This window comes from Candoia aspera, chromosome 8 (assembly GCF_035149785.1).
Source record: "Candoia aspera isolate rCanAsp1 chromosome 8, rCanAsp1.hap2, whole genome shotgun sequence".
In the NCBI taxonomy this organism is placed as follows: domain Eukaryota; kingdom Metazoa; phylum Chordata; class Lepidosauria; order Squamata; family Boidae; genus Candoia; species Candoia aspera.
The window spans coordinates 62,019,278-62,038,210 of NC_086160.1; the positions used below are offsets into that span (position 1 = coordinate 62,019,278).

The window sequence follows — 18,933 nt, forward strand, 5'->3', positions numbered from 1 at the left end:
AATTACAAAAAGAAGAGAAGGAAAAAGAAACACCTAAAAGTGCTTTAACAAAAAAGTGAAATACAACAAAGGAAAAAAAAAACATGTTAATACATCATTATAACAGTAAACAATTACAATTCTATATGTACTTATCTAATACAAATATTATCAAAGTACGTGTATATATCTAATACAATATTTTCTGTTCTTAATATATGATTGGTCTTTTAATAAAACATTTTTTCTTCCTTGCAGATTTGTCTATGATAACTCATCTCTTTTCCTCACATAATACTTCTATAAATCAATATATTATAACAATTACTTGATATAGTCTGCATAAAATAAACTCCACAATAAACAGCATGGTAAAATGCAATTCATTTTAGCACCTTAGGAAATAACCTTCATAATTTACTCTGGTCTCCCATCTCAAAAGAGTGAACTATGCTCTGCCAAACTGGGTTGAACTGCTGCTATCTTTAATCCATAGTTCAGATCTGGCCATGGGTGTAACCCTAAAAAAGACAAAAGTCATTGATATTGCTTGCCAGCTTGTAGCACTATAGTACAAGAAGTTTGTGACATTAGGAAAGAATTCCAGAACATCTTTGGAGCTTCCATAGTAAAATCTTATTGCCTTTGGGTAGCATTCACCTGAGCCACAGAATGGATAAGGTGATTTCTACTGAAGGCTTAGAAGGAAGGTCCAATCTCTTGGGGAGACCTGACATTGAAAAAAATCTTTGCAATCATTATTTCTCTGACTATGGACATCTGGCAGGGAAAGGGGTTAAAAGGCAATTATGCCTTGGTTGCATTAGCACAAGTTGTATCATAGCCAAGCATTACACATCTGCCCTGCAACGAAGTGCACACAGAATGAATGAATGAATGAATGAGCATGTGTATTACTTGTAATAGACAGGAAATAGATTCTAAGAAGAAAAGCCAATTAATAATGGGGGTGGGAAGATCTCTTCTGCTTTGCATTTGATTAGGAAGTTCTAGGACAGCAAAATTCTTGATGAAAAACTTACTCTGTAGTACAGAAAGGAACAAAAAAAAAAGATGTACAAGACATCATTTAATGTGAAGTTGCCCGAATTTGATATTTTTTTTTAAATACATTGTGATCTCCCAGGAACCCCTAGTGACCTCTTGCAGAACCCGAAGGTTCCATGGAACCCTGGTTGAGAGACCCTGCCATGGATAACCAAGAAAGCGAACAAATGGATCATAAAACAAATCAATCCAGAGTTCTCACTTAAGTTACAAATTATCATATTTTGGATATATTATGCAAAGACCTAGCTCTCCTAAGAAGTCTATAATGCTGGGAAAGGAAGAAGGAAAGAGAAAAAAACAAGATGCCTACCAGCAATGTGGATGGACTTAATTATGGTAGTGATTAGGTCTTGTTGGAAGGCCTAAAGGACTAGGTTGGAGACAGATCTACTGGAGAAAATCTATGTGGTCACTAAAAGCTGACACGGACTTGATGACACATAATCATGAATCATATGGATTAAAAGTAGTACTGTACCATCATTTTGGAATTGCCAGGAAGAAATGCAATGAATTTGGATAAGAGAAACTTTGGATATTAGGGATATCCAAACTTTGGATATTATGTTGCTAGGGGAATTAAGATCAGGGACAAAGTGTTAGAGCCTGTGTTTGAAAAATGGAAAACAAGGGAGTCTTGGCTAAATGCAAGGCATTTGATAAGGTTAAACCCACAATACTCATTCATTTAAGTATTTTGCTACAAGATCTGTTCTAAATTTGATTACCAATTAAGACTAATACTGGCCTCAATTTTTCATTTTAAAATATTGCAACAATAACTGAAATGTAGTAACAAACAAATAAACAAAAACAGATTAACCAACTGGAATTTTTAAAATAATAATAGAAAATACAGATGATCAGAATCTATCATTCCTTGCACTGAAAATGTATACAAGCAGCTTGAGCATTAGAGGACCTTGTCAGTCTATTACAAGACTGGCATGGAATCGTCTTCTATCAATTTTCACTCAAGCCAATTTCAAAAGCTAATAGCCTGCTTCACAGTTCACCTGTCTGGCTGATCCCTTTGGAGCAAAATATATACAGTGCCCATCACACAATGCCCACACCTGGGGATTTCAGTAATATCAACTTCTCATCAAGCAACACTCAAAGTACAGTACATGGCTGATTGCAATCTTAGTCTGCCAAGAATTTTAGATAGGGCTGAGCATGAGGTATCTTGTAGTATTCCAATCAAGAGGCAGGAAGAAAGACAGAGGGAAACATCTATCTATCTATCTATAAATCTATCTATCTATCTCAAATTCTATTAGTGGTTGCATCATCTTTCCTATACTTGATGTCTTCAGACTGGAAATATTTCTCACATACATACATATATGTACATACACAAATAAAACAGAAACAGCTAAGCAAAGCAATTTAAGCCTGTATGACCTTTTGTTATTTATTCGTTTAGCCGCTTCCGACTCTTTGTGACTTCATGGACCAGCCCACGCCAGAGCTTCCTGTCGGTCGTCAACACCCCCAGCTCCCCCAGGGACGAGTCTGTCACCTCTAGAATATTATCCATCCACCTTGCCCTTGGTCGGCCAGTCTTCCTTTTGCCCTCCACTCTCCCTAGCATCAGCATCTTCTTAACTGCTCTTAACTATTTTATTAAGATTTGTCATTGTTCTTCTCCCAAGGATTAAGTGTCTTCTGGTTTCCTGACTACAGTCAGCAACTGCAGTAATCTTCACACCTAGAAATACAAAGTCTTTCACTGCCTCTACATTTTCTCCCTCTATTTGCCAGTTATCAATCAAGCTGATTGCCATAATCTTGGTTTTTTTTGAGGTTTAGCTGCAAGCCAGCTTTTGCACTTTCTTCTTTCACCTTCATCATAAGGCTCCTCAGTTCCTCTTCACTTTCAGCCATCAAAGTGGTATCATCTGCATATCTGAGATTGTTAATGTTTCTTCCAGCGATTTTAACTCCAGCCTTGGATTCCTCAAGCCCAGCATGTCACATGATGTGTACTCCTTTCCCAATCTTAAACCAGTCTGTTGTTCCATGGTCTGTTCTTACTGTTGCTACCTGGTTGTTGATTCTTCAGGAGGCATACAAGATGACTTGGTATCCCCATACCACTAAGAACTTGCCACAATTTGTTATGGTCCACACAGTCAAAGGCTTTAGAATAGTCAATAAAACAGAAATAGATGTTTTTCTGAAACTCCCTGGCTTTTTCCATTATCCAGCGGATATTGGCAATTTGGTCCCTAGTTCCTCTGCCTTTTCTAAACCCAGCTTGTACATCTGGCAATTCTCGCTCCATGAATTGCTGAAGTCTGCCTTGCAGGATCTTGAGCATTACCTTACTGGCATGTGAAATGAGTGCCACTGTTCAATAGTTTGAACATTCTTTAGTGTTTCCCTTTTTTGGTATGGGGATATAAGTTGATTTTTTCCAATCTGATGGCCATTCTTGTGTTTTCCAAATTTGCTGGCATATAGCACGCATTACCTTGACAGCATCATCTTGCAAGATTCTGAACAGTTCAGCTGGGATGCCGTCGTCTCCTGCTGCCTTGTTATTAGCAATGCTTCTTAAGACCCACTCAACCTCACATGTCTGGCTCTAGCTCACTAACCACACCGTCAAAGCTATCCCCGATATTGTTATCCTTCCAATACAGGTCTTCCGTATATTCTTGCGACCTTTTCTTGATCTCTTCTTCTTCTGTTAGGTCCTTGCCATCTTTGTTTTTGATCATACCCAGTTTTGCCTCGAATTTACCTCTGATGTTTCTAATTTTCTGGAAGAGGTCTCTTGTCCTTCCTATTCTATTGTCTTCTTCCACTTCCGTGCATTGCTTGTTTAAAAATAATTCCTTATCTCTTCTGGCTAACCTCTGGAATTTTGCATTTAATTGGGCATATCTCCCCCTATCACTGTTGCCTTTTGCTTTCCTTCTTTCTTGGGCTACTTCTAGTGTCTCAGCAGACAGCCATTTTGCCTTCTTGGTTTTCTCTTTCTTTGGGATGTATTTTGTTGCCACCTCCTGAACAATGCTGCGAATTTCTGTCCATAGTTTTTCCGGGACCCTATCTACTAAGTCAAGTCCCTTAAATCGATTCTTCACCTCCACTGCATATTCCTTAGGAATATTAATGAGCTCATATCTAGCTGATCTGTGGGTCTTCCCTAATCTCTTTAGTCTGATCCTAAATTGTGCAAGAAGAAGTTCGTGATCTGAACTACAGTCAGCTCCAGGTCTTGTTTTTACCAACTGTATAGATGTCCACCACCTTTGTTTGCAAAGGATGTAGTCAATCTGATTTCGGTGTTGTCCATCTGGTGAAGTCCATGTATAAAGCTGTCTCTTAGATTGTTGGAAGAGAGTTTTTGTTATGCAGAGTGAGTTGTCTTGACAAAATTCTATCAGCCTATGTCCTGCTTTGTTTTGTTCTCCCAGGCCATGCTTACCTGTAATTCCAGGTGTCATTTGATTGCCCACCTTAGCATTCCAGTCTCTCGTGATGAAAATAACATCTCTTTTAGGCGTGTTGTCCAGTAGGTGCTGCAGATCCTCATAGAACTGCTCTACTTCAGCTTCTTCAGCATCTGTGGTTGGGGTGTATATTTGGATCACTGTGAGCCATATAATTATTGTGTTTGGGCTCATATCTTCCCTTGGGAAGAGATGAAAGAAAGCTCAACTGCAAGGTCGTGCAGAAATAGGGACCTGGGTACTAAACAATTAGGAAAAGAAGAGAGCTGAGGGGAGAAAAATGTAGTATAGAGGAGCCATATTTGCTTCAGCCTTCTTCTTTCATTCCAAGAATGCAAGTGCTTTTTTAAAAAAAACGAAATGGTATTTTGCTAGAACAGCTTAACACTGCTATTCCAGTTTAGGCATTTTGTGATGGATTCTCTGCCTATGCAGTTTAGAAATATGGGTTTCTAAATTGTATGGGGAGAGCCTCCACTAACGTATGAATTGGCCTTCTGAAGACCACTGCCCTCTGCTATAGAAGTTAATGTCTATGCTCCTCTTCCTTACAGTATATATAGAACTTAAAGTTTTTAAAATGACTTAAGAGGGTTTGGGCCAATACACAATACAGTATGCATATATTACATTCTCTCTCTTCCACTTCTCTGCCAAATGCTTTACATTTCAAATTCTGCTCAACAAAATAGATTTTGCTCAACCTGCTCTTACTCTTAAACATGAATATATCCCTTTAAAAAAAATCAAACACATTTTATTATGTAATAAGAAACCATACCTAAAAATGAAATTGAAAAGCAGTGAGGAATTGCAATCTCATAAAGGTTTAATCTGAACCTGAACATGCACCAGTTAATAAACAGCACTTCAAATCCAAGCATCAAGTCCAAATCCTCATTGCATCTGCCAGAAATTTAGCAGTCCATGAAATGTGCGGATTTTAAACCATTTTCTGTTGCAATGAGGAAAACAGGAAAGGACAACCTTGTCATCATTTTGCTTCAAGATCCAAACAGCTAGAGGAGCTTTATACACCAGCCCATATTTTTTCTATCATAAAAGTTTTGTCAAAAGAAACCTTATCAGTGACCTTCAAATATTCTGTTGCCCCACAAACCTTGCTTACTCTGCTCCTTGTTACTCTGGGCTGAAATCCTATACTGCTGGGGCTCACTGTCTTATGTTCTTCTCTAGCTTTAAAAAAAAATAGAGGAGATTCAATTAGCATCCCATTGAATAACCTGAATCATTATTTCTTTGTTCCTAATATACTTTTTAAAATGTAAGAAAGAAAAAAAAACCAGCAGGATTATTCTTCCTATTCTTCAAGCACAATGAACTTGAACTACTGAAATTTGCCATTATTTATAGAAAGGTATGCTATAAAAAGAATTACAAAGCGAGTATATCAAGCCCCTGCAGTTAGCTTTGGCATGCTAGTTGTTACAAAACATTGGCTAAATTGACTGTATCCCAAAGCACAGGAAATTCATTCCAAAAGTAGTACATGAAAGGTTTCCAGATGCATTCAAAGCAAAGTGTCCCTTTGGGACATGAGCCAGAGCTCTGATCCAATCTCATGCTATGCAAGTGGTGGTCCAAAATAGGGTTTTGCAAGAAGCTTCAAGAGTTGAATGTCCCCAAAGGGCTGCCTCTTCCCAAATTCCTACCTCTCTCAACTCCCACTGATGTCTCATGTTCCTTCTGGTCCAATGTTTATTCTACTCTAAAACCACAGATTCTTGCACCATTCTGACATTATTAAAACCCCTCCTGATAAGCCCATCCATACATTCAATTTGGAAGTCTGCAAGAGGAAAACCCTTTTTGTACATGTGTTGTTTTATGTCTGAATAGTGACAATGATGTTGCAAAGTCCTGGCTTGTGTGGAAGTCATGCATGGCCAGCTGTATTCATGTTGCTGTCTTGAGGAGGCTAACATCCACTGCAGGAAATTGAGGTTAACTTGGGGTCAGGTGTGTGTGCTCATATTTGGTACTCCAAATTTAATAAGGCCTGCCTAGGGCTAAGTAATGCCTTACTTAGTCTTATGAAATTAGAAACTGCCTTGGATTATCCTTGCATTTTCAGTGAACCCATATTTTATTTTTTTCAATCAGTTCCCTTCTAGAATGCTAAAAGATCAGAAATATCAGAAAGCTGTAATGCTAAAGGAATATATGGTAAAAACTGAAAAATCACCATAGTTCAGTGACATAGCACATTGTTTGGCTAAAGAAGTGCCAAGTTCAGTTCACCCAGTTCTTTGTTACCCTGGAGTGCTACAGTCAATCAAACAATATGGTTTAAATGGGCTAATAGTCTGACTCAGCAGAAGACAATGCCAAGGGAAGTCAAGAATTAAAGATCCAATAAAAATCATCCCCAAACAGGACTTTTTTTAACGTTTTAAAAAAGTGTAATAGTAAAAAATGCACACATTGAAATTTAGTGTTAGGGCATATTCCTAAAAGGCTCTGTAAAAGCTAGTTTAGATCAGATCAGAGCTTCAAGTTAAAAGAGCTAAAACTCTGAAGTGTGTGAAAGTCAGAAGGTTGCAGAGGCTTTTGGAGGAGGTTTCCTTTGCTAAGCCCACAGAAGGGAATAAAGAGTCATCTAGCCAAGCCTCAGGTGATGCTAAGATTTGCACTGCTGCTCCATGACTAATGCTGTAAAGCAAGGAACAAGATAGCTAATGATATATGATAGCCTAGATCTTGGAAAGAAAGCAGCACTCTCACCAGAAGAATAGCTACAAACGTTATTCTGAAAATGGAAGTGTCCACCAGGGTGGCTTAAAACATATTTTTAATCTCATCTACATCTCACAGGCTTGGGCAGAAATAGCTATTTCTAGACTCCAAATCAAGACAAGTGTAGAGATTAAGGAAGATGACTTTGATGAAGATATGAAGGAACCATCGCCCAAGCAAAAGACGCTGAAGCATTTTTAAAAGTTCAGAATGAGATAACATTTGGAAGGGGCTCAGGCAAATAACTCTGTAATTCACTGGACTATAAGAAGGAAGAGGAGATACAGCTCAATTGGACTTGCAAGATTCTGTATTACAGCCAATCTCAATAAAGGTAGTTTTAGTCTTCCTATGAAGTTGATTTCCTGGTCTGGTCTACCTAGTTGGGCTGACAACAATTGCCTTAGTAATGTTGTCCTTGTTTTCCAACTTTTGAAGTTCTTTGATTTTTAAAAAAAACACTTTGGTCACCTGTGCTTTATACAATTCATCTCTAAATACAGCATCTCTCATTCCTACATTCATCCAATTCTGAAATTCTGATTCATTTGTGAAAATAACCATCTTATAACCAATTGCTTTTAGACATGATGGGCTAGACTTGTATGAATGCAACTGTCTTGATGTTGCAAACACCAGTTTTGTGTTGCAAAAATCCAGGTGATTATTAAATGACAGCAATGGCATGCAGGACCTACCAATTCATCCAGAGTTTTGCAGCCCAAATGTTCCTTCCACATGGATGTGCAATTTTTTTGTTTGTTTGTTTAAAAGGAATATACAGTAGGAAAACTGCTGTGCACATTCTGATCTTTATTTAATCAATGCAAACCACTTTGTGTAACCCACATGAACTGCTTGGTTTAGCTATGTAAGAGCAGAGTCGCTATTCAAGAGAAATTGTTTAGAAATACAGATGTGCTTGTGCTGAGAAATATATAATATAGATGTACCTATTCTAAACATTAATATTTATGGCCTTCTATCCCTTTGAATAAAGTAAATTGAGATCATAAATAAGCATAGCTATACTGTAAGGACATGGGATCGAATTGTTTTTGCAATTTTTTTTTTAATTTTAAAAATTGTATGCAGATCCTGCAAATCTAGAGTCCTTGTCACTACCCTGAGGATCCAAAGAAGCAATTGACCTGTCATAAAGACGAAAAAAAATGGGACAAAGAAAGATTTTGGGTTTGAACTGGTTGAATTCATTTCAACCATGCACATTTAATTTCATGTTTGATGACTTGCTGTATTCTGTGTTTTATAGTTAAAGCTTGGCTAGAGGTGTGAAAAACCTATGCTGTATAGACACTATGCTGTACTGTTATGTTTCCTTTCACTGAAGAGCAAGTAATGTTTCCAACATGGACTACGAGTGCCAGTGGGGCCCTATTTTGAGATCATTGAAACAGGTCAGGAGGAAGAGGTAAGCCAATCCAACGTAGCACAGTCTAAATCCTCAGCGCCTTTATCCTTTAAATTTTTACAGGAGATCCAGATCCCCAGTAAAGGAGATCTTCTGCTGATACGTGCCGTTGAAGCAAATTCATTTAATCTGGATCATGATACAGATAATGACTCTATAGGAATGTTATAAAAAAATGCTGAAAACAAGGAGGTGTCACATGATTCTCTTAATTAGCTTCCCAACCATAGAAAGGAGACAAATGCAGACGTTCTTCTCTTGTTTGTACAGATGTAATTTTGTCAGGAGCCTTGATTTTATTTGTTTTATAAAATTTTATCATCCCCCATCTCCCCCCCCAAAAGGGGGACTCAGTTTACAATAAAACAAAGAATTCAGTACCAATTAAATACAACAAACACATAATAAATAAATATTTATTCAGTACCAATAAAATTCAGTACCAGTTAAATACAATAAATATATAAGAAATAAATATTAATTCCTCTACTTCCTGTAGTTCAGGACAGGTATCTCATTCCAGTCAAGTTAATACTGGAAGAAAAAAAAATCCTGAGAGCCCTTAGAGCATGTATAGAGCTATAATAGTGATTATTCAGCTTGACCAAAAGTGGTTTTAAATACAGTACTGACAATAACTGAGATTTACAAAAATCACTCAGATACATTTAAGAATATGAAAGCAGGACAAATATTGATTAACAAACAAATAAACAGAACAGCAATGAATAATAAAGGAATTCTAATCAATAAAGTTAAAAATAAAGCCTGCAGCATTTTTAACAGTCAATTATTATTCTCCCAATTCCCATCTCTGATGCTTCTAGCAAGATTCCCCCTACTGCTTCTAAAGTCACATAGATGAACATTTTACACCTGTCAGTCCTCGGATGGCCTGCTTCCATTTGGGCAAATGAGTAGTCTGGCTCACAAAAGGTGGAGTACAAGGAGATCTGTTTACAAAGCAACGGATAATAATGCAGCCATAACTTGTTCACTTAAAAGCAGCTTACACTGCTTTAATGAAATATATTCAGGAAAAAAGTGCTGGCATTTTTGGCAATAATACAGTTTCTGAAGGAGCTAAAAGGTTAAATTGAAGCATGTTCAATTATGTATTTTGTGATTATGGAACAATGGTACTAGAGACACAGAGAAACACAAAGGAATCACCTCTGGTTAAACAGAAACACACACCAGAAGATATGTAGGTCTCCATTTTAATTCCCAACACCATCATATAAAATGACTGAATAGGAGATGAGAAGTCCTCTGCCTCTGATCCCTGGAGGGCTATATCTAGTGAGAAAAGCAACACTGCACTGTGTAGTGGAATATAATTTATATAATTCAGTTTCTAAATTCCAGAAAAGGCTAGATATTGTTTTTTGTTTCAGGCTTCAAAAGATTCTGTATTAGAATAAACTACTGCAAAGAAAAGTATGGGAAATACAACTCATTAATTACATAAGTAAGATACAATTCTATGTCTGGAGCAAAATAAAACCCACTTCCATATAAAAGAGCATAAGATTTGATTGAGAGTCCTTTAAAGTTTTCGACTTTGGTTTTTCTATCAGCATACAAACTAGATTATCTTAGCATAGTCAGAGAACTGCCATATAAGAGATACAAGAAATCTCATTGTTTTTTAATCTGAAGCATTATCAGGTCAGCCTCTGTAATGGTATGTGGGAATGACCTTGGGAGACAGAAGGAAGAGCCACAGACTAGACAACCATCATGCAAAAGGTATCTCAGCCCACAGAAGCAGAGGGGGTGTGGGAAGCATTTCAGAAGGGACCCTCCCCAGTTTTCCAGAGAGCAAAAGGAAAAGAGGGGAGAAATTCTTTCAGTCTTGCACGATTCTGTTAATGTAACCTTACAATAAAGACAGAACTAGTATTCGTTGTTGTGCTTCTTGTCTGTACTACCTCAAAGGGCTAACAGCTTCCACTAGAGTACCAAATCTGATCTGCAAAAATCTGGATGACTATTAGATGGCAGCACTGAGAGCAAGAGGGAGTTTGCTCCCATCTAGTCATTGTCCAGATTTTTTGCAGCCCAGAAATGGTTGCCTTGATCTCCATCAGCTGTTAAGGGTAGAACTTCACCATGGTTTGTTATGCTAAGGGAATTATTTTAATTTTAAAAGGTATTGCATTTTATACTTTAAATTTTTGTAAGACACCCATTTGTTTCCTGAGATGACTTCTAGTTTTACTTACAAAATATATTTCCCAGTCCATGAAAAGATAAAAATTACCCACTTTTGTAACTTAAGTTTCATAAATCAAATGGGGAGTATTAACTAGGCATCTTGAGATCTCTGTGGGAGAGGAAGAGGCCTCAGGGTATCATAATAATTTACACAAGGAGATTAAAAAGGATGCCCACTTGTTCAGGAAGAAAGAGAGCAATCTGTTCAATAAAATACCTTTCCTGTAAAACTCCCAAGAGAATGTCATAGGACTTGTTTATATATAAGGCAATTATTCTATTAAAATAAGGAATGTGGTTGTTGTGCAAACCACAGTCTAAAGACACTGCAGCTTAATAAGGCATCAACAATAATATTTAGTTTATAAGCAAAAGGGATCAACCACTTCGGTTTTGTTTTCATCCCATTATTCGTTTCCTACAAGTTACTAAATTTCACTCAAAATTCTGTGATAGAACTGAGAAGAAGAGCAGGTTATCTAGCAACTAGTCACAAAGAAAACACATCCTCCTCCTCTTGTGTCTTCCATAGAAATACCTACTTTAAACCCCCAAATTAAAGTCCATGAAACCCTAAATTACAGTATTTGGAGAAAACCAACTGTGCCATCTAGTTTCATCATGGTATAATAGACAAATTACCACATTTCCTCCAGAAGGAATATCAAGTGAGCCATGTTTGTTATAATTACACACCGATAACTGTAAAAGCTACAAGTTCAACAAACAAAACAGAAACAGACAAGCTTTACTCACAGGAGCCTATTTTGTTTTATTCTGTTTTCTTTCACCATGCAATAAGATAACACAAAACAGTATGAGTAGATTCAAATTTAGATACACTTAAAGTACCGCTATTGTAATCACTGGGACTTATAATAGTTGTTAACAACTTCAGTTCCATTTTAAACAAGAGTAAATCCATCTGAATTTAAAAGAGATGTAGGAAAGTACTAGTAATTACTTATACAAAGCAGAAATCAAAACCATTTACTTGCCAACAATCCACCAATGCAGTATTGTTTTTGTCTGTCTGTCTGTCTGTCTGTCTATCTATCAAATTTTGCCACCACCCATCTCCCCGCAAAGGGGGGACTCTGCATAATGCAGAATACTAGGACATGGTACATACATTTCTGGATATATTAATAAAAATGAATTTTTCATGCTATAGAAAGTTGAAATTCTTAAATGCAGTTACTTCATCAGAACTTAATAAATCATCTCTCTTTTAGCCACTGCCATGTAAGGAAAACAGTGACCCCTCATTTATGTATAACAGCACTTGAACTATATTAACAACTTGGAAAGGTGGCAGGACAGATGAAATCCTCATTATTTTTGGACAAATGTAGCTTTGTAACTCTTCTAAATTTTATTGGCTTACCATAAAATGAGCAAGGACACCAGTCTCCTGCTTCTCCTTCTCACACTCCATCACAGTACTGATAATGCAGCACATCTGAACATTTATTCATGTTAAGAAGCCCTAAAATTATGCTTTCCTCATCAGAATACCCTGGCATTGGACCAAAATAAATATCATGGCATTTAAGAGGAAAAAGGAATCTCTCTCACTTTTTTTTGATAATCATGTTCAATCATTTTCTACAGACTAAAAGAGCTCATTCTGTCAGATGCCTCAAAGTTCCCTAATTAATTATTATGATTAAAAGCAACATTTGCTGTGCCACGTCACTGTCATTTAGGCATAAACATTTCATCAATTTGACAGTCTCTACAGAATACAACAAAATGTCATCCCAAATCCAAAGCTAACTCCTTACAACAGGACTTAATTTGCAAGAATTCCAAATGTAACCAAAACACAACAAGGAAATAAATCAGCCTTGGAAACTCTACCTTCCTGAACTGCCTGAAATGGGTTGTTGCCATCCACAAAAGTCACAGATATGGTGATTTTCTCTGTTTGTAAGATTTCATCATTTTGGTTGAGGTCAGAAACTGCCATGCGAAACACTTCCTCATCCTTTTTTGCAGATTCATCAAATATTGCCCCTAAAAAAAGAAGATAATGGTCATTATCAGTGACAGCAAATACACAGAGCAAAGACATTCAGGGCATAGCACTTGAGATACATGTTGCCCACATTCAAAGGATTTATAAACATTGCTCTTTCCAAATCAGCAGTGACAAGATGTTGTAGAAAGAATGTAGACATTCACCAAATCAGAGAACAGGAGGCGAATCTTCAGCAGGCAGCTCCTACCTCCTTGCATCTTCAGTACGGCTACATACCTACTCAATTTAATGCAGCCCTACCTAGCAGCCTTTCTGAAGCAGGAATTCCTAATGGGCTGTTATATATTTTTCACCTACCTTGAAGGCACTTTAGCTGCTGTAATCTGTTTTGTTTGTTTGTTTGTTTTATTTTGGTTTAATTGGGTTACATTTTGATCAGTAGCCTGGTCACGCTATAAAATAAACAAGCCCAAGGCACTTGGATGATAAACAGTCACATGGGCATCCTAACTCTTACTGATGGCAGGAAGGAGGCAGCTTTTTGATTCTGTATGGCTCTAAATATTCCTGATTACATTCCCAGTAGCACCAGTCAGCATGATTAAATAAAAAGAGATGGTAGTGCAGCAATATCCAGAGGGCTACCTGTTCCCCATTCCTCATCTAGATCATGGAGTGCAATAGTTAGGGGGTATCCATAGACTTCTTTATGATTGGCAAGTGATATAAGTCCAGATCTGGGAATTCAAACCAGGATAACCACAACAATTCCTGATACACTTAAGGAGTATCTGCCCTTGTCCTAATTTCATTTGCATTTCAGATCCTTGATACTGTTCAATAAAGTTATGACACAAAGTTATTTTGGTGGTAGGAGATGCAAGATTGCATTTATTAAGTTCACATTTCAGCATGGCCAAGAAATTTGTTTTTAACTTTGGGTTGTGTTCAAGATATTCCAGGACTAAATAAGGAAGATATCTCACAATGCAATAATTTATGAAGATTTGCTTCAATTAGCATAGGGACAGAGCCAGGAGATTGAGATGCCAGCACAAAATATCATTATCTCCTCCAACAGAGATGATAAAATAGCAATAAAAGACAATGTGGCTGGCAACCTCACCAAAATCCTGCACAGCCTGGTAAGAATATACTTTATGACAATATAATTGCAGTAGAATCTATATGTCTATTAGCATTCCAATCTAAGTAACGTAAATATAAAGTTTAACTTGAGTCAAGCAAAATGACTTCTCATTGCTACATGCATACATCTATATTGTTGTTTTTTTAGATTTTTTATCCCACCTTTATTATTTTTATAAATAACTTAAGGTGGGGAACATGCCTAATATTCTTTCCTCCTATTTTCCCCACAACAACTTTTTGAAGGGAGTTGGGCTGAGAGAGAGTGACTAGCTCAAAGTCACCTAGCCAGTTTTCATGTCTAAGGAGAGACTAGAACTCACAGACTCCTGGTTTCTAGCCTGGTGCCTTAACCAATAGACTAAACTGGCTTTCTTTTCTTGGAAACAATAAAGACACAGTTTAATATTCCTACTTCTGGGATGTTTTTTCAGCTGCCAAAACCAGCTACAGCTCTGGGATTTCCTATGTATCTCCTATCCAGGCAAGCAATCAGATCTTGCTTATCTTTTTCATGATTGGCCCAAATCAGCTAGGTGTTGCCATTATTTGTGACCTACTGTAAGTATTTACTATATAATAATACACATCTTTTTTATTGTTACCAAGGCTTTTCAGTTGGTGCTCAGGTCACCCACCAATACATTATGCATCAAAGATCAGTGGTTTTTTCAGGCAGTGAATTCCACTGTGGATTTTTACTCAATGGCATGGGTGCCAAAAGTAGTCAAATTACAAGATCACACTATAGCATGAGATTTGGGTTATCTCATCCTCAAAAGCTTGTGATATCATGTGGGTACAGGTAATTTGGCAAACCCATGAGATTTTACCCACTTAAAAAAAGTTATTCTTTCTTTTATATTTGGGGCACTATTTAGGACTGATGAGGGTATGCTAGTGTCAATCAATGGCACACTGCCAATTCCTGAAAGGTAATTAGACAGTAGCAGGAAATTATATTGTTCTTTAGGTGTAAAGCTGATAGACATTTTTACCGTTGTGAACTATGTAGAAATTGTGACATTATGCTACTAATCTACATTATAGTGGCTGGAACACTATATATTTTATATCCTATTAAAGCTAATAGGCCATCTTCTAGGATGATGTAGAGTTTAGTCAATGACATGGACATGTTGTGCAAGGCTAAAAAAAAATATCAATAGAAAATCCTCCTTCTCAACTGTTAAAAAGCTAAGCAGGTTTGTCCTTCCTTTGCATCTGACTGCTCCAAATGGAAAGTCACTGTTTTCCAGAGAAAACAGTTCCCAGATGGGACCCTGAAAATAAACTCACAGGGGCACTGTGGGATTTGTTTTTCCCCAACATCCATTTGTGAAGCTTGGTTTTGCAATGTCATATCTTGGCAAAGCTGGGTTTTTGGCAGTTGCTCTGATGAAAAGTATGGTGCAAAAATCAATGTGGAACTGGAAATGAGGGTGTGGTGTCCAATCTGATTCCAAGGTTTGAGAAGTTGTGCAGTGACCAACAGGTGCATGCATCCCATTAATAAGTAATTGTGGTTATTTAAGAATGATTTTTTTTTCTTTCAAGTTGTGTGTATTATTTCTTCAAATGGCTACTAAGTTGCTGGACATAAATACTTATTTAGTTGTTTGGACCTAACTATTTAAATAATGGAACTTTAGGTATTTATTTAGCCTAGTAGCACCATGAAAAACATTACTGAGACACTAAGCACACCATGAACCAAGAAAGTTTGGGAACCTCTGGTCTGGAGGATTCTCTAATGTAAAGTTGAAAGGCAAAGCATATGCTTTTCACCCAAACAGCTTAGCTTTCCAGTATCCATCTTCTCTTGCTACAAGGAGACAGTTGGAAGGACTAGCCATGCTGTTTTCCAAGCACGGCAACTTTCTGATACATGGACTTCAATTCCCAGAATTCTCAGCAATAATCATACTGTCCAAGAATTCTTGAAGTCCACACATATGGAAGTTGCTGTAGTTGGGAAACATTGCCATAGACCAAACAATAGCCTGGTTAAGAAGCATATTTTATGGTTTTCTTTAGTTGTTTAATTCTTGAATGAATCCTTTTATTGTATTTATGGCTCACTACACAATTCTGATGCATGAGTTGCTTGCATATGTTACTCCATCACAGTAGATTACCACTTTTGTATATTCACTTGGATCCTGAATAATAAAACAACCCTTTGTAAAATGGGATAGACTGACTTGATGAAGTGACTCAGGCCATGGAAGCAAAAGGACCAGCCAGTTTACCTTAATAAAAACAGTTTGGATAGTCTTAAAGGCTTCTCCCCTTCAGTGCTGGCTGCAGTGTTTCCATACTGGATGATTAAAGCTGCTCAGCCTGAAAATATTTGAAATAGTGCTGTGAGAGAAGGCTGAGAGGAGGTCAAAATCAGACTGAAAGAAAGGAACCACAGTACTTCACAAGCAGCTTTGTAAATGTGCTTCTCTATAGTGAATCACCTCTTTGAAACTTAGCATAATTGTACAAAATAGTACTGAAACATTCTATGAAGAAGATGGAAAGAGGCTTTTTTTGTTTTGGCATATCTCCCCTTCTCCTATAGCCCTTTCTGCTCCAGAGAGATTGGATGATTTCTTTCACAGGCAGATCAAATGAAACAAAGGCTAAAAAGACACACACCTCAGACTCCCTTCACCATTAAGGATCCATACAACAAATAAATAATCTTCCATAAATCAAAACCCACACTCTAATTTGCACCTACCTTCCTCTGGTTCCTAGTTTGCTATGTTTTCTATTTTCTATTCTGGATCTACAGTCCTAGAATCCTGGGGATTTGGGGTATTTAAATTAGCCAAGAAGAGATGCTCCTACTTCTTCCATAAAAGAAAAGGCAAAACAAACACAGAAACAAACTATCCCATTCTTAAAGCTTATCTAAGGGAAGGAAACCTTCATATTCCTATTTGGTTGCTCAAAGTTTGAGCTTCTCAGGTTTTCATAGTCTCTGCCCAATATCTAGATTGATAGGTTAGATTGATTGACAGATCAAATTCAGGTTTTTCTTTAACTCTTTCTTGTCCAAAATTCTTGAGATGGCATTTCTTCCTATTCCCTATAACAGTGTATTCCCTAGAATCAACCTATGCTACATGACCGTGCCTGATTGCAGGGGAAAATTCATTTATTTATTTATTTATATTTCAAATTTCTATCACCACCCATCTCTCCTGAAAGGGGGACTCTGGGTGGTTGTAATATGAAAATAACTGTCCTGTATCAATGTGCAAAATATCAGGATACAATTTTGTTCTTATCCAGTTCATCCTGTCCTTCATTCATCTCTGTAATATTACAGATTTTGCATTATAATGAAAGTCCTCCACAGATCAGTCAAAACAGTTTATTAGGACGCTCGAGACCACTATGTTCTCAGTCACATCCTTGATTTAAAAAAAAAAAAAAAACACAGCCTCACTGCCTTAATTTATCATGGTCTCTTTTCTGTATCCTACAGTATGTCATCAATTTTCCTGCCAGCACTATTCATTTGGTGCCAGCAGATTCCCTACACAAACTTTCTCCACTTTGACCCACAAATTTTCTTTTCTACTTCTCTTGCCATCTGGAGCAGCTGTTCCATGCCTCTCCATCTCAATGGCCTGTCATTTCCTTGCAAATCTCAATTGAGAGCTTACATCTTTCCTCTCCGGCTCCTTAATTCCTCCATCATTTTGCCAGTTCCTTATTTACATACAGAGTAGATTCACATAACTCCAGGAAGGCATCGTAAACTCCTGGCAACAGCTGTTGTGAATAAACTCTCTAATGGGAAAAAAATATCTATATTCACCATTTAAAGGTGAGAGTCATTTACTATTAGCTCTAAAAAGTTATTTTGGTTTCTCACAGTTCTAAAAGGACTTCCTTCTGGACCAGTAAATAAACAGTCTTTGTTGGTTTGTTTAGACTGATATCCACCACGGGGATCCCACTAACATATTCTGATGATAAAGTTATTGAAGAAGCATTCAACTATCAGACAGCTGAGTACAAACTAGAACAAAATAGCTTCAACCTCCTTTTGTGAGATGACATAAAATCCTATCTTTCTACCTCAGAGGCATGTACTCTTGAGGCTAATGACCTCACATGGTCTGTGCATGGTGTGGAGGTGAAGCCATGACAAAGAAAATGATAGGACTAGGTCAAAAATTAAAATTGATCTAATGTTAATGTCAGTGTAATTACACTGCAGTGGCTTGGGCTTTTTAAAGCAAATAGATCTGTTCAAGGAAACCTGGCATGTCTGCTGCTTCCAGCTAGAAGTCAGCATTTGGATAGGCCTTTCAATTATTCAAATATTCCACTTTGCTGGGGGAGGGGTGTATTCCTGGTTCAGGAGGGAACAGTAGGAAATTGAATGTATTCTCAGTCTGGTTGGAAGCCACAGCGCTGACCTGTGCAATTACAGGAAATGGAGCAATAAATATGCCATCCAGCTTCTTAGATGGACATATGGAAGGGAGAATACTGATAGAAAAACAACACTGCAACAGCAACACAGATCTGCAACACTTCTTCTACAATGAAGGAAAAACATCTCATTACTATGATGCAGTTCACCCTGTCTTGAAAAGCCAGGAGGAAGAAGCCTAGAGTTTAAATCTGCAGCAGATACTTATTGACCTCAGTTTATGGCAGAATGTTGATCTTTTATGTGCTCAGAACCCTCAACTCTGGTAGAGGACCTGATATTGAGGAAGACACATACTACCCATAAGGGTGAGAAGGGACATCTCTATCTCTCTACCTCTACCTAGCTTCATTCTTTACTGCAGTAAAGAAACTAAACTAGCTGTGTTTTCTAAGTAAGCCTTCTGCCAAGAAAATCAGTTCCTGAAAAA

At 37.4% G+C, this 18,933-nt stretch overlaps 1 protein-coding gene across 2 annotated transcripts in view; it reads right to left on the reverse strand.

Moving 5' to 3' along the window:
• The window catches only part of GRID2 (glutamate ionotropic receptor delta type subunit 2), a 984,963-nt gene that overhangs the window by 732,977 nt on the left and 233,053 nt on the right, over positions 1 to 18,933 (reverse strand). The window contains exon 2 of one of the 2 annotated variants that reach the window (XM_063310079.1): positions 12,790 to 12,945. In XM_063310079.1, the coding sequence (XP_063166149.1) occupies positions 12,790 to 12,945 (156 nt within the window). Of the gene's footprint in view, positions 1 to 12,789; positions 12,946 to 18,933 lie in introns of those variants that run through there. The other variant, XM_063310080.1, reaches the window with a different exon arrangement.